Raw genomic sequence first — 16,717 nt, 5'->3', positions numbered from 1 at the left:
GGGCTGTCCAGAGGTGGCCCATTCTGTGCATCTCTCATGCTTGCATTTCTATCAGAGGCTGGACTCATTCAAGGGTCCTTGGGGGAGCTGGATGCCCAGGCGAGAGCCAGCTTTTCTCATGGGCTTCACCTTCACTGGAAAACTCAGTGGGGACCCAGGGAAGGGGGAGTGAGAGGTGAAGGGACAGCCCCCAGCAGGCAGCATTACTCAGACTCCCCAGTTGCATAGTGGAAGGGGCCTCAAGGATGGACTAAGTGGACCAAGGGCTTACCAGCTGGACTCATTGGGGGTGTCTGCAGAGCTGCCATGGATGACAGGGGCAGATGAGAAGATGGGACCTCAGGAAGACAGACACCTGCACTCTCCATTCCACCAGCAACTCTGCTTTGATCTCTGTCATATATAATATGTATTATATGTAATTTTTGTATTATACATAATTTATGTATTAAATCTTCTATATTATAATATGTAGTGTATTTCCCTGGCAAAAAAAACCTAGAAAATCACTGATTGAATGCAATCCTGTCATATCTCAAAAAAGGGAATTGAACCCAGAAGAGAGAATTGCTAATTTTAGGGTTAGCTTGCTAGGATCAAGGTCTCCCGGCCACGCCACGTGGAGCTCACTGGGCAGAAAGTGAGGAGGGGCTATGGTGGAGACTATGGATGGAACCATAAGCCAGGCCAGGGTCTCATAGGGGCACCTCCCTGGAGATGGTGGAGCCCTCCCACCTCTGGGCTCTGCTCCCCCAGAGGGGCCCCTTTCTGGCCCACACTGAAAAGAGGCCAGGATGTCATGATGGCAGTCAGGGGCTGAGGCTGGGTTTATGTCCATGGGGCCCTAGCAGGCCCTTTGGCTGGATGCCCTACCCGAAGGAAAACCAGGACCACGCCTGGGGGCCCTGCTCTCAGGATTGCCTCACAGGGGCTAAATCTGCAGAAGGACACACATCCAGTCAGTGTCTGGCACACAGTAGGTATTTGGAAAGCTTTAGTAAAATGAATGAAGGAAGGAAGGAATGATTGAATCTGTGAAACAGCCTAGTCCAGGAGTCAGGACCCAGATTTCTAATCTGGGGTGAAGGAAATGAGGCTCCGTGGAGATCTGGTTGCAGAACAAGGAAAGTGAAAACCAGAGAGGCTTCTGAATGGCCCCTGTAGTCCCGCTCAGAGAGGACCCCTTTCTGATGAGGCAGGCACAGTTTCTCCTGGGGAAGCCCCCCAGCCTGATGAGAGAGGCACAGTCTTCTCTGGAGGAGCCCCAGACTGATGAGGCAGGCACAGCTCTCCCCTGGGAGAGTCCCCAGCCTGGTCGGGGGCGGGGAAAGGAAAAATGCTGCTGCCCTGAGGAGCCCCCTGCCTGATGGGGGATGCTTCCAGCCTGAGGGAGGAGGCAAGGCTCCATCTCAGAGTCAGTGTGCCCCTATCCCAGGTTTGGAGCAGAGGGGCCACGTGTCTGAGCGCCTGGTGGGAGGGAGCTGGGAGCTTCGGCCAGGCAGGAGGTGAGCCATTGACATTCTGGTCAGGCAGCCAGTCACTCGGTTATTATTACTTCTCTTTTTTTTTTGGAGCTACTTAGAGCAATTTACAGAAATCATTTAGGGGGCGTTTAGGGAGAAGAGAAAAGATGAAGACTTTTAAAGGCAAGGCCTGGGGATGGTTTTATGCAGATCGGCTTTGCAGGGACAGGGAGGAGAACCTGGTTCCTGAGGGTGTGGGAGGGCAGCAGGGCCTGCAGAGCTCCTGGTGGCCAGTGGCAGGGAGACTGAGAGACAGCAGCCAGGGCCGCAGGCAAAGGGGTGGGTGGGGAGTGTATGCTGGGCAGAGGGCTGAGACACAGGAGGAGGGAAACTGGCCATTCTGTGCCTTAGTTTCTCCTTTTGCTATTGGGGCACCTGCATGGGTGAGTTGATGGCACTGGGATCAAGCCAAATAGGTGTGATGTTTCCTCTATGATATTGGGGGCTGGAGGATGGGCCTGGGGACCTAGTACCACAGAATCAGGAGGTTAGGGCCCAGGGGGAGTGGGAGACACAGCCTTCGGAGCCAGAGTCCCACTCTGCCTCTTCCTGTCTGTGACCTGAGCCAGTCAGTTCCTCCTCTGTCTCAGTTTCTCATCCATACAATGGAGATGATGATTACCAATGTCACAAGTGAGTCTCACCTGTGATAAGGTGACGAGGTGTGGTAAGTAAGATATTTGGAAGCCATTTTTGAACAGCCAAGGGCTCCACACTCCTTGGTGATGGTGGGGAGTGGTCCCCGGAGAGCCTGTGAAAACCTGACCTTCAAATACCCACTCCTCCTGCCCCCCCCCCCCCCAGGAGAAGGCGCTCTCTAAGGCTGGACAACACAACTGGCCTCACTGGGCTGGGATCAGAGGCTTGAACTGGATGCCTGGGGAATGCAGGTCATGTGCATGTGCTTGTGCATGTGTGTGTGTTTACGCCTGTATGTGATGTGGGAGGGAGAGGAGTGGGGGTCCTAGGGAGTGGAATGGTGGTAAAATAATATCGGCTCACGCATTTAGCAAAGCCTTCCCCAAAGGTACCTTTCATGCTGTTGTGATGTGATTATTGGAGATGGAATCTGGTTACTCTGTGTAAACATCATGCCTGCTGGGGCAGTCAGTCCTCCAGATATGGCCCCTGGGGAAGCAGGACGTGGGGGTCACCCCATCTGTGGCCAACCAGCTTCCTCCAGTGATTTTTGGCCATGCTGTTTCCTCCCCCGGCCCCCCACCTGTGTGCAAAACCTCTGAAGATAGTAAGACGCCCACTAGACTGGGCATTAGGGACCTGGCTTTGCCCTGCCCGACTGCTGGGTAAGTGGGGCTAAGATCTCCTCTCTGGACCTTCGTCTTCCCATCTTTCAGGTAAGGATGGTTCAAGGATGAGAAGGGCTGAAACTCCCATCCAGCTTCCCCGGCTCAGGTTTCTTTGACTTATGGTATCTCACCTCACCGAGCAGCCCCTCTGTGTCACAGAACAGAGAGGGTTTCAGGGTGCAAACTAGCTTTCATTGCATTCAGCAAATATGATGGAGCTCCAGCAGCATGCAGGGCACCGGCAAGAAGAGTCACCCTGCTTTTTTCCTCTGGCCAGTGCTTCACTAGGGGGTAATAACAGCATCTCCTGTCAATTGAGCATCAGTGGTTCACAGAGATTTTGGCAGTCGTTGCTGCAAAATGACAGGAAGTCACACCTGCCCCTGTCCAAAGTCCAGGTGAGGACACTTGCACCTCTGCCACCCTGGCATTGATTACACCACACTGAAATTGCATGCTAGCCCACATCAGTGTCTAAGACACTATTAACCATGTCCTTGCTGCTGCATGACCCGTGTTTGTCACAGTGCTTGGCGTGGAGTAGTTGTTCAAAAGCATGAACTGAATAAAACTGTAGCTACCTTTTATTGAGCACTTACTACTAGCTGGGCGCTGCTCCAAGCACAGTGCACGCATTGATTTGTTTACTCATGACGACAAACCTTATGAGGAAGAGACATTATTATCCCATTTTATAGATGTGGAAACTGAGCCACAGAGCAGCAAAGTCATTTTCCCAAGCCCACCAAGCTAGGATATGGCAGATGAGAGTCTGAATGAATGAATGAAAATAAATTCCACCCTCCTCTGGTCCCTGCCACCCATTTAGCTCCCAGATCTATTTTCCCAGTGGCTCCCAGGGTGGAAGGGTGAGAGGAAGGAAGGAGTAGGCTTTCTATTCAGTCATTCCAGTCCAGGTGTGGGGAACAGGGCAGTGGATGGCACAGGAGTGGCCCCTGCTCTCAGGGGTTCCCTTTCCAATGGGGTGGTGGTGTCAATCCATGAACAAGAAGACACGTAACATATGACATGTCAGGCAAAGGAACACAAAAATGGGCGAGGAGTCAGAGCGAGGGTGGGCAGGGCTATTTTGGGCAGGGAGTAGCCAGGGAGATGCTTTCAAGTGGTGACCTGAAGGCAACAGGGGTGTAAGTCATGCTTATTTTGGGGAAAAACCAAACAGAATGCAGCAAGGACCAAATTCCCAAGGCTCAGTGCCTGGCATGTGTGAGGACAGCCAAGAGGACATTGTGGTCAGAGTGGAGCAGGAGAGAGGGAAGTACAGTCAGAGAGGTATTGTCGGGAAAGGGGACAGATCATTCTGGCCTTGTCAGCCACTGTGATGTGAGGACTTTGATTTTCACTCTCAGAGAGGTCGAGGGTTCTGAGCAGGAGGGTGACTTCATCTGCCCCATGGTTTACAGGATCTCTGGGCAGAGGGGGAGGGAAAGCGGTATGAATGGCAGTCATCATGGCCAGCGTGAATCATGCTGGGCCTGGGGAAGAGCTGAGCAGGCTCCAGGCGGGCAGAGAATCTCTAAGAAGGTCTGCGGAAAGGAGAGCGGCCCAGCTCACAGTCCTGGGAGCACTGACTCCAGGCCCCAGAGACACCTAGCCCTGCACTGTCCAGGATGGTGCCACTTGTCACATGTGGTGTCGAGCAACTGACATGGGGCTAGTTAGAATTGTGATGTGCTGTGATGCAAGTGTAAAGTGCACAAGGGATTTTGAAGATTTAATACAAAATTTAAAAATGTAAAATATCTCAATAATTTGTATACTGATTACATGTTGAAATAATCTTTTGGATATATTGGTTAAAATATATTATTAAAATTTCACTTTGCCTGTTTCTTTTCACTTTTTCTTGTGAGGTAACTAGAAAAACTTAAATTACATATGTGGTTCATTGTATATTTCTGTTGGACAGGACTGATCGAGCTCAGCAAACCATCTCTCAACAACAGGGACAGTAAACTGCAGGGGAAGGAAAGGATTTGTCTGAGGGCACGCAGTTGGCTGAGAGAACAAATGGCAAGGAGCAGAGAATACCAGAGGCAGAGGGAGAATGTGGTGGGAGCCCGGGTAGCTGAGGGACGCTCTGGGGGGATCGGGTAGTTAGAGGCGATTTCTGAGGGCTCACAATGAATAATGGTGACAGTGACCATGCACAGAGTTCTGATGGAGCCTCAGGTGCATAATTCAGTTACCTGGCTCCTAACACCCCCACACGATGGGTGTGCTTTCCTCCCATTGTTTGCAGATAGGGGATCTGAGACTGTGGAGAGAAGTCAGCTCTGGGACCAGGGTCTCTGAGTTCTTTCAGGCTGCAGGATGGATCAGAGCATGTGTTTCAGGGATGCGTGGGCTGTGTCAGGAACTCCCTATAAGCTTGGACCTAATTCTGGCAATGGTGTGGGTTGCGCGGGGAGGCGGGCTCGCCTGTCTTATTGGTGTACAGGCAACCTTTACGTCCACCTTGAGGGCTGCTGGAGATGCAAATATTGCTGTGGGGCCAGCTGCAGGACCCAGGAATGCCTCCTCTACCCCAGGATTGGAGAGGCACTGGAAATAGGATCCATGCCTATGGCTGCTTTCCTGGGAAGGGAAGGAGGGAGGAAGGGAGGGAGGGTGCGAGAGGGGCCGGCAGCTGGCCACTGCTGTTCTTAAAAGAACAGGCATGTTGCTAGGAGGCATCGAGGGTAAGAAAAATCAGACCCTAAACAAAACAAAACAAAACAACCCAGCCATCAGAACACAGCTCTCCGGGAAGTCTTTGGCACTGTCTTAAATGTGCTTCCCAGCAGTGAGGCCTGGCTCTGGGCAGAAAGGAAGGAAACAAGAAACCACCACGTTTACTGAGCCCCTCCAGCAGGCACTTGGCTTCTGTTCTAGGCACTTCCACACACACGGTGGTATCTCATGCTGGCAGCAACCCAGCCCGGGAGAGATGGTGCAGAGGCTCCCATTCAGCAGATGGGGAAACTGAGGCTCAGGGAGACTGGGCAGGCCTGGGCTCCTGGGTCACCCAGTGATACTGCAGCAGGGCTGGGAGTCCCACCTACATTTGTGCAACTTGAAACCCTGCCACCATGATGGCTTCTTCTGAGTGACCCTGGGCAGATCTGACCCCTCAGCCTCTGGCTGCCAGCGGGGGAGGAATAAGGAAGGAGGCTGGGCCTCCAGTAACAATAACAAGGGAGATTCTGTCTCTGTGCTCGTCCACGGCCACTTTCCCCAGGACTTCTGAATGGACAATAAAATACCCCAAGGGGGTCAGAACTGGCGATGAGCTGTAGACAAGTCCCGTCTGCTTCCTGGGCCTTAGCTTCTAAAATAATAAAGACAGCTGCACATACTGAGCCTATCCAATCTTCCAGAGGCGGAAACCAAGGAGTAGAAGAGAGAAATCAGGCCCCTGATAAGTGGCAGAACCAGCACTCAGATCCTTCTCCCTGGCTCTAAGAGTGGGCTCTTTCCAAGTGATGGCGCCTCTTACAACTTCTAGTGCTCATTCCCCCATCCCAAGAGCTCTCACTCCCAGATCAGCTGCTGCACCAGCCTCCTTCAACATTGCTCCAGACTGCATATTGCCCCCAACCAAGTCACTGTTGAGAACCCTGCTTTGATCATGTCACTCCCCCACTCCGTAATACTCAACAGTTCCCCAGTGCTGCAGGAAACGTAGGGTCAAAGTTCTGAGAGGTGTTAAGAGATTATCCAGGTAAAGAATTACCAGCCATGTACCCTGCATTTAGGCCTCTGCTGTTCCTTCACTGGCAGCTTGGCTCCACGCTGGATGCAGAGCTGGTAGGCCAGTGACCATTTTTGTTTTGTGTTTCTGTCTTCCCCAGAGGATCAGACACACAATAGATGCTGAGTTATTAGTCTTCAGAGGCAGAATTCTCTAACCTGGTTAAGATCTCCTTAAGTGGCACCTCCTCCATAAAGCCTCCTCAGATCCCTTGAATAATTATGAGATTTTTCTTGCTCCACACACTGTGTATCCCTTCCAACATGCTTATGACAGCATTTTATCACAGTCTGCGTGACTCATCTCCCAGGACACCACCTTAGAAGTTTCTTACGGGACAGGTGCCGTGTTTTCTCCTTTTTTAATGTAAAAATTTTTACATACAATTTTTACACTAAAAATGAAGAAAACATGGTCTGTACTAAGTGCCTGGCATGTACTAATAATATTAATAATGATAATATTGACAACTATTATTTTTGGACACTTAGTAGGGCCAGATATTATTCTAAAAATTTGACATTAAATAATGACTCATTTAATCATCACAACAACCCTATAAGTTGGGTACATTTGTAATCACTTGCAAATGAGGACACTGAGGCACGGAGTGGTTAAGTAGCTTGCCCAAAATCACACTGGAAGTGATGAAGTCTGGAAGTTTGGTTTTAAAACCAAGTGCAGGGAAAGGGTGAGGAGGAAAGTTATGAGCACCAGACCAAGCTGAAACAGAGTAGTCTACTGCTGGCTCCCAGGGAATTTCTGGTGCGCAGTATAGGGTCTGGCACATAGTAGGTGCTCAGTTAATAGAAGTGACTATTAAGATAACTGGACAGTTCAATAAGTGTTTGGTCAGTGGGTGCTGGGGGTGTGTGGTTTCCGAGGGAGGAAGGCTGCAGTGCCTGAGTGGGGAGCCCAGCCCTCTGCACCATGCCAGTCCTCTCTGCTTCTCTGCGCCCCCCCCAGCCTCCTTTCCCCAGCATCTCAGACCTCTCATGCACAGGGCTGGCGGCTGGCAGTTTTTCTCCTGCTGAAAACAGCCACAGAAAATTGAGATCATTTCTCTGCTGTGTTGGCAGCTGAGAAAATGGCAATTTTTCCCATTTCCAATCCAAGAGTTCCTTCCTATTGGACAAAGGCCCTATGCACCTGCTTTTCCCCACAGGGCAGGGGAGAGTGTTGGTTGCCTCAGAGCAGGTCACCTCCTTGGTTTAGGGGCCTGGGCTGCAGTGGTCATATGGTGTCAGGGGGCTGGTGGTGGAAGGAGGGGGCCGCCACTTGAGCACTTGCAGACATAAAATGGGGACAGGCAGAGAGGTCAAGCAACAGGTAAGTGAGAGACGCTGCCAGGAGCTCAGGGATCCGGGGAAATTGAATTTTGCATTCCCTGAGCACAACAGTCTGAAGACTTCCTGGCTGTCATACTCCCCTAATCAGAGAGCTGTAAGATCACTGCCCGAACAAGTGCATGGAACTGCCACCCGCTACCCCCACAGTGAATTTCGTGTAAAGGTAGATCACTAGTTAGAACATCAGAATCTTCGAAGGAAACTGAGGATGGCTTGGTGTCCCGTAGGCCCCAGCTGAGATGAAGACACTGGCGTCTGGCCTTTGCCATGGAAGCGAAGGTAGGATTTGAGCAAGAAGACGCTGCGAAAGCACCTGGTGCTGCAGCCCCATTTTACAGACAGGAGGCCCCACCCGCAGAAGACACCTGGACGGCCACACAGCGCGTCTGGCAGGGCAGGTCTGGAAACCAACCCTGCCAATCCCTGGGAGGCCTCTGCTGCAGCCTGCTTCCTGTACACTCGGATCCTGCCTGCGATGGGAAAGCAGGACTGTGAGGAGCAAGGGGCTAAAGAAAGCAGACAGAGGTCCCTCCCTGCGGCACTGGGGGGCCAGTCCCCATTCCTGTAGGTTCTGGAGCTCTGCAAGCCTGCAGCTGTGGGTCAGCTCAGGTCTCTCCTGCTCCAAAGCCTGCTATGGCTCCTCATTTCATTAACCCACAAGTCAATGTCTTACAAGGTTTCGCTTCCCCACCCAATCTCCCCCGATCCTCCCCACTCTCACTGTGCTCCAGCCCCACTGGCCTCCTTGCTGTTCTTTAAAAGGTAACTCCCACTCCTGCCCCAGGGCTGGTCCCTCTGTAATATTCAGGTATCTGCTTAGTTTGCTCCCTCCCCTCCTTCAAGTCTGCTGAATGACACTTTATCAACGGAACATTCATTTTAGTATTGCACAACCCTCCCAACACACACACACATACACACGGACACACACATGCACTGCAATTCCCAATTCCTCTTACCCTACTTTTCTTCTGATTTTCCTTAGCACTTATTGTCTTCTGACATATTATATAATTGAGTTATTAAATATATTTATTATTTATTGTCTGCTCTCTCCCACCCCACAAGAACATAGTCTCATGAGTGCAGAGATTTTGTTGTACCTACGAATTAAGACCAGTGCCTGGCCCATAGTAAGCACTAACTGAAACTTGTTGAGGGACAGGGAAGGTATACAGGCATATGTGCATATGTGCACATTCACTGACTCATCTGACACAGCATTAAATGCCCATAGTATCCCAGACACCCCAGTAGACCCTGGAGTACAGAGGCAGGAAGAGGTCACACACCTTCCAGGTCCGCTTGAACTTACGGCCTGCAGAGAGGTCAGGCACTGCAGTTACAAACAGGGCAAATCAGCAATGAGTTGCGGGGGGTAGTGGGACTTTGTTCACCTGAGAGTCAGGGTGGGCTTCCAAGAGGAAATGTGGATATACTCCGGCCTGAAGGCTGCCTAGGACATGGGGGTGGAAGAGTGTTTTGGTCAGAGGGAACAGCATGTACAGAGGCTCTGACATGGAAGAGTATGACTCATTTAAGGAACTGGAAGAGGCCTAGAGAGCAAGAGGGAGAGGGGCTCAAGACGAGAGTGGAGGGATCCTGGGGTCAGATGGGGGGCTTCATTCAGGTGTGTGGGTTCGTGTGTCTGTCTGTCCATGCCTGTGCTTATTCTCTGTATGTGTGAGGCAGAGAGGGATGGCAAGACGACTTCCATATTCAGGGTCAGAAAACCTGACCTTAAGAGCTGGTGTGGACAGAACTCTGCTGAGCCTCAGCTCTGCCTTCTGTAGAATGGGGATCACAATCCCTGCCTTCACCTAGTGGCTGCTGTGAGAATCAAATGAGATGGTGGATCTGAACTCCAAAGAGCCCTTAGAACTCTGAAGTGTGTGATATTAGTGTGTGCCCATGACTGTGTGGGTGTGCCTGAGTGTGCGCCTGCGCCATTAGCTCCCACTGACACCGTCTCCTGCCGTGACAAGTCTGCCGCATTATCTGTACCAAGACATCAAAAATGCACTTGCTTCTAGCCCAGAGCCAGGCTCTCCAATAGCCCTGGGGGCTGGAGGAAGCGGGGTAGGGGGAGGCCTGCAAGGTGGGGTCCTATAACCTCTGGCAAAGGTGGTCAATTTGTCTCTCACAGTCAGACCATGTGAAGGGGAAAAGGCCACCTCTGAGGACTGAGGCTGTGCCTCCGTAGCCAGATTGGGGCCTCTCTGAAGATGACACTCTGTGTCTCTTGTCATACTGGACACTCCCTGGGGTCAGAATCCATTTCCCTTCCCCCCTCTTCTCCCTCAGAAAAGCAGAGGATGTCACTCAGTGTGACTGTGGCTGAATCTTTTTAAGGGCTAGCCACCTCTGGGGCTGTGGTATTGGAGGGGAGTTCAGGGTGGAGGGTGTCTTGGCTGCCTGTTTTCTCTCAGGGCCAGGGGCCTGCCCTATGGGGTCTGATGCTGTTCAGACCCAGATTCTTAGATGGAGACGCCTCTAAGAACCGGGACCATATTGAGTGTCATCCCACTTATCCAGGTGACTCTGGGCATATTGCTCTCCCAGCTCTGAGGATCCTGAGAGATGGGCCTACGAAACAGAGGTAAGCTGAGAAATTCCACCAGAAAGTACACAGCCTGCCCACTCCCTCCGTTTTGAACTAAACAGGAAAAGTTATTCAAGAGAAGAGAGTGATCAGTTGCCCATCCTCACAGGTGAAAAAGGGGTAACAGTGCAGCTGGAAGGATTCAAGTTTGATAAAAAGCAGAACTTTTCAAAGACATAATTATCTAGGTAATAATTCAGGCAAAAGGGGATTTTCTTCAATTACATATTTTACCCTTTTTTTTTGCGCTGAATTAGTCATTCTTGCACTCATTCATTCATGCAACAAACATTGAATAATCCAGGTAATTGCTTCCATTTTCCATCCTGATGGGCTGTCTGTCAACCAGCAGGCCTGGGGTGAAGGGATGTGTGTGTGTGTGTGTGTGTGTGTGTGTGTGTGTGTTGGGGAGTGGGGCGAGAGGAGGAAAAGCTGAAAGGGGCAAACAGGAAAGGAGATACTGACTTCCTGACATGCAGCCTGTGTCCCTAGAGGTGCTTGTCCCCCCTCTGTTACCACAATGGCCTCACCTGTCTCAGTGCTTCCCTCCCCGCCCCGGGCAGTCTGTCTGTCCCTTAGAAACTGGTGCGGTAGCTAGCAGAGTGCTGGTACTCCCTGATACACTGCCTCATCCTTGGGGACAGCTGGAGTATGGCACAGCCAGCCGAATTGATGAGAAGGAGGCCTACTTTTCATTTAAAAACACAAAGAAGAAAAATAGAAAAGGAAATTTATTTTCTTTAAAAAAAGCACACACAACTGATTCACGAATCTCTTACCAAAATTCTGCACCGAGTACTGGCAAAGAAGTAAGGGAGACCCTGGGGAGGGAATGGGGGGGAAGGATTGTCTCCACTGGTTAGTATCTGCTGTGGGCATCAGTGGAGGGAGGCAGGGGTGTGGGGTGGACAAATGTAAAGCTGGTGACCAGAGGCTTCTCCCTCACCAAACAAGAGAGTTGGTAGGGGGCTTGGTGGGCATCGTCCCCTCTCACTTGGCAGAGGAGGAAAAGACTCAGAGGGAGAGGTGACTTTCCTGTGGCTACGCAGCAAGTTGACAAAGTCAGGATTTGAACCCCCGTTTCTTGTATACTGGAGACTCCGATTTCAAACTGCCTTGAATTTCAGAATCGAGGACTCTGCTTCATCTCCTCAACTGGACTTCAAGCTCATAAAAGGGAGCCGAAGATCTGGCCCTGAACCCCTCACATCCCCTCTTGGCAAGTGCTTGGCGAGGTTTATTAAAGCTACTGGTGACTGATTCCCTTGCTCGCCTGGCACCCGAGACTAGATTGAGGCCAGAAGCACATCTTGGCACAAAGTTTCAGAGAGGGGGGGATAACAGAGGTGGTGGAATCTCTGTTGAGGGCCCGGAGCAGACCCTCAATCAATCCAGGAACCCCCTTTGGGACCTGGTGCTAGTCCAACTGGCAGGATGGCCTTGGCCAGTCCCTTTCTCTCTCTTGAGTGCCATTTCCTCATCTACATGAGGCTTGGATTTGGTGGTTCTGTGACCTCATTCAGTTTCAGCACCCTGGATGGACATCGTCATGTGTAGAACAATTAAGCGAGATGCTACCCCCAAACACACACACCCTGCCCTGGTGAGTGGGCAGACCCTGGCGGCTGGAGTTGGTGCCTCTCGGCGTCTCAGTTTCTGCAGTATCACGAGCACGCATTACCAATCTTAGGCCTGGGGTCTATCACTTCCAGACAGACCCCCAGGGAAGGCTGAGATGCCCACCCTGATATTCCAAAGTGGCCTTACCTCCTACAGCCAAGCACTGAGCTATCCCCAGTAAAGCTCAATTTCTGCCATCAAGTTTATAGCACATCTCCACCTACTGGTCTTAAACATTACAAAGCTGCGTTGTGGCAAAAGGCTCTGTGTGGCCTGAAAGAAGATGGGTGTGTGTGTGTACTGGGGGAGGTGGGGCAAGCATCGTTCCTCACTCCAGCAGTGAGAGAGCTGTTCACGGCCCAGCACTGATCCATTCCTCCTGCTATGTTCCTCCTGCATCTCCAAGGAGCGCAGAGCTTAGGTAATCAGTGGGATGGGCAAAGCATGGACACAACCTGGAGGAGAAATTTGAGGTTGCCAGGCTGGTGAGCACAAAGGTGAGGACATATGCATTTGGAATCATGTATTCAGAGCGCCACGGGACACTCCATTCATAGGCTATGGAGCTGTGATATAACACGTGACCCCAGACACATGTATCCTGTATGGGCCACTCAAGGGCAGTGGCACGGCCCTGCCCCATCCCATCCCATCCCATTGCTCTCTTCCTGGTGTCTCTGCCTGTCTCACCCCTCCCCTCTTCTGCCTCACACCTCAGAGCTCCCTTTTCAACTGATACTGGGAGGGCCCCCCAATATACAGAGTTTTCTTTCCACCCCATTCATTTCTTCTCAGAATCTGCTATATGTCAAACAGTGGAGAGTGGGGCAAAAACCAAGAGGACATGGTTCCTGCCCTAAATGCAAGTTTGTGAGGGTCATGTATAAATATGCCCACACACCCTTCACACGCAGGCACCGCAGCCTGTGAGGAGTGCTGCAAACACAGCATGACCGGCCAAGGCAGCACTGGAAGGAGCTCAATTACTTCTGTTGGAGGGATGGGGGCTGCTGGTGAGAAGCTAAGGGGTAATCTAGGCAGACTCTCTGGAGGAGATGATGTTTGACTTGGGCTTTGAAAGCTAGGTAAGAATTTCTGGAGGCGGGGTATTCCAGATGGGGCTGGTAGGTGCAAAAGCAGAAAGACAGGAAGGTGAGAAGTGTTCTCTCATAAGATGCATGGAGGAAGGAGGAAGGGCGGTACCACAGAACTGAAGAGGGAGCTTGCTACAGGATCATAAAGGGCCTTGGGTGCTGGGGGAGTGAATCTATCTCCTACAGGCAGTGGGCAGCCAGTAAAGGTTACTGACTAGGGAGTTGACATAGTCAGCTGTCCAACAGATTTAACCACCACCTGCCCCTTAAACTCTATTCAAACTAAAAATGGAGCGGAAAGCCTCCTCAAAGACCAGATGCAGTAAAGTGGCTTTCTCAGATGCTATCTGGTAGAAGCCTTGAGACTGGGGGCAGGGTAGGGGCTGTCACTCCACAGGCTGAGCTGGCCCTTAAAAGGTAGGGGGGCTCTGTATCTGCCCAGCAGTACTGACAGAAAGTGAGAAGGGGAGGGATGGGCCAGAGGCCACACTGCTGGTGGAAGATGGGGAACATGAGGGAGGCAGCCCAAGGTCACCCTGCCTCGTGGCGCCAGAGGTAGACAGAAACCCAGGCTATTTGGCTCCCAGTCTGGCTGTGTGGTCAGAACCCTTCAGCCTTAATAGCCTGCCAGACACAAAAAACTGCAACTGCTCCCACACTCCAACGTCTTCAAAGAGCCCAGAACTCCCAACCAAGAGTTAGCTTGAATTGAGAGTAAATCCACATACCCTTTTCTTGGATAGAGGGATGGTTTGGGTGGGTGGGTGTTAGGCACAGGGGAAATGTTTTTTTGGGGGGAAGGGGGAGGAGTTTCAGTGATTCTGGCCATATTCATTTGGGGGGAGGGGGTTCCCAAGCTTTAAGAATCTTCTGGCACTCTTCCTTGAGCAAGGGGAGACTGAGGCATAGGATAGGGACTCAGGGAAGAAACTTGGAAAGGAAGACAGATAGATAATCAGGAGGGGGAAATGCCTGCTTGTTGGAGGTGGATCCCACCTCCTCAAATAGCTTTTCATTCATCATCAGCCAACCCTGGGCCATGCAGGTACCAGGCACTGGCTGTGTGGAAGGACAGAGGAGAATCAGCCCATGGTTCTGCCACCACCACTCCAGGACTAACAGGGCACAGAGAGGACACTGGCATCTAAGAAGAAAATGAGGCAGACTGCTGACACTCCAAGAGAATCGGTGCCAGGACAGCAAGGCAGCTCGAGCTGGGTCTTAGGAAGCAGGCTGATTTCTGGCAGGTGAGGGAGGGGAAAGGATCTTTAATAACAGGCTGAGGACTCAAGAAGGTGGGCAGTGGGAAATCTAGGAAGAGCATTTGAGATACATGGAGGTGGGACCATGGCCAGCTTTCAGAAGGGAACTCTGGTAGCAAGATGCAGAAGTGGGGCAGAACCACGCCTAGACCCAGGCCTGAGCTCAGTTTCCTTCTGCCAGGTGCCTAAACTCCCTGCTTAGGGATCTTCAGGGCACAAATACGTGGAGCCCACCTCCCCAGCCCCTCCCCACCCTCAGTCTTGCATACAGAGCTGAGATTTCGGGTCCCCAGCCCGGGCTGGCCGGTGGGCACGGGTGCAAGCACACAAACACACACACGCCCCCCCCCCGCCCCCCCATGCTGTCCTGCCCATTCTTCTGATAAAGAACTGAGAGGTTGGCTGGGTCTGTTGAACTGAAGCAAAACAGCTCCCAGCATAGAAAAAGAAATCCACCCGCAGAGGGAGGCCAGCCGGTTCCCCAGTCCCTCCAAGCTTCAGGACCCTAGATTCCCAAAGCCATTCCTTTCCTTAAGCTCTCAACCTTGAGAACGGCGTCTTGGTCTGGGTAAGAGGCCCCTGGTGAGAGACCTTGGGCGCCCTCACCGCGAGCTTAGGCAGGGTCCTAGGGACAGGCAGAGATGGGCTCCAGCGGAGTACGACACATCCAACCGGAGAGCTCACGGTCCCCTCCATCTAAGCTATTCTCTCTAGCCTGCCTAGGTTCACCCCTCAGCGGGGGGCAACGAACCCCACCCCCCACTCCCTGCTGGTCAGAGAAACACGTCCCAGGCTTGTTGGTTTCTTGTTGGGAGGAAGAAGCGGGTCTCTCTTCTCCATTCTCCCTCCTTAGCTCTCTCCCTCTCCCTTCTGCGTGCGCCCCTCGCCTCCTGGAGCGCCTCCAGCTTGCGGAAGGCCCGCCGCAGGCTCCTCCCGTCGGATCTGAGTTCCCATTACGAGGGGCTGTTCCGAGACCCTCTGTCCCCCACCCGTATCCCTGCTGTCCCACTGCCAAAGCGCGCCAACCCGGCCCCTCCTTCTCCCACCCCCTTTACCGCGGAGCCCGGGGCGAGCCTGGGGAGCAGACGCAACAGATTGCAGAACGCGAGAGCGCGGAGCCCGCCCGCCCCGCGCGCCGCCCGCCGCCCGGCCTGCGCCGGCGGCCTGGACACCCCTCCCTCCGGGCTCGGCGAAGCCGGCCATTTAGATGCAGCTCACAGGACGGCGCGTGGGAGAGCCGCCGCGGCTCCCCGGGCCCCTGTCAGTCTTCTTCCTTTCCGGGGACCGCCGCAGGAAGCGAGGCGGCGGGCGGTGCGGCCCCGCACCAGCCTGCGAGCCAGGGGCGAGGGAAGGCACGGTTCCCGCGGACCCCAACAGCCCCCAGCCAAGCTGGCTGCGGGGGGGGAGTGACAGGCGGGGCGGCTGAGGCATGATCTAGGGGATCCCTCGGATCCCTATAGATTTCCGTGGGCGGACACGCCCCTGGACACTCGGGTTTGGACCCTTCTTACTAATCAGGAGAGGATTGGAGTGATTCCCCAACCCCCCTCTTCCTGGGTCGGGCTCAGTCCCCAGGGCGGGGCTCGACTCCTCCGCTCCCGCCAAAGCGCTTGGGGGCTGGAGGTAACTCGAGCTGCGAGTCCGGGAATGGGGGTCCGCCTATCTCCAGTCTCCTCTGTGCCCCCCCAGCGGCGACCGCCGCATCTTCGCTCGCGAGTCCGCGACACTTACCGTAGGTGAGCAGCGCCGAGAGGCAGAGCAGGGCGGCGCCGCCGCGGCCCAACATCCTCGGGGCCATGGCCAAGGCGGGAGCGGGTGGCGGCCGAGGGGGCAACAGTCGGCGACGACTTGGCCCCCTGTCTGAGCTTGGTCACATCCAACTTAGGGCTGCCGTGGCGCCCCGCGGTCTCTGCTGAGGCTCTGGGGCCAGGGAGTGCAATTCGGGGACAGTTTGAGGGAAGGGGGCGTCCCAGGAGCCGCCGGCTACACCCTCGGAGCCGATGGGGGCGCAGCTCACGGCGGGAGGAGCCTTCGCCTCCCCGGCTGGTGCCCCCTGCAGGATCTGTGCGGCCAGGGGGAGCCGCACGTGCAGTCCCGGGGCCCGGTGGCCGCCGGCGTTTCGGGGCTGCCTACAGCCAAGTGCTGGATCCCCCAGCCTCGCAGCCCAGCTCGAATCCGAACTCGCTCGAGGGTGCAGATTTCCAAC

The 16,717-nt window shown here is 53.3% G+C and overlaps 1 protein-coding gene across 1 annotated transcript in view; it reads right to left on the bottom strand.

Moving 5' to 3' along the window:
- The window catches only part of TMEM132E (transmembrane protein 132E), a 53,158-nt gene extending 36,849 nt beyond the window's left edge, over positions 1 to 16,309 (bottom strand). Inside the window, exon 1 of the mRNA XM_016207006.2 lies at positions 16,243 to 16,309. Coding sequence (XP_016062492.2) covers positions 16,243 to 16,309 — 67 coding nt within the window. The remainder of the gene's footprint in view (positions 1 to 16,242) is intronic.
- Between the last annotated feature and the right edge of the window lie 408 nt (positions 16,310 to 16,717).

This window comes from Miniopterus natalensis, chromosome 17, assembly GCF_054644295.1.
Source record: "Miniopterus natalensis isolate mMinNat1 chromosome 17, mMinNat1.hap1, whole genome shotgun sequence".
Classification (NCBI taxonomy): domain Eukaryota; kingdom Metazoa; phylum Chordata; class Mammalia; order Chiroptera; family Miniopteridae; genus Miniopterus; species Miniopterus natalensis.
Note: the sequence above shows the minus strand (reverse complement) of the source record. Positions and strands in the feature narration are given on the sequence as shown.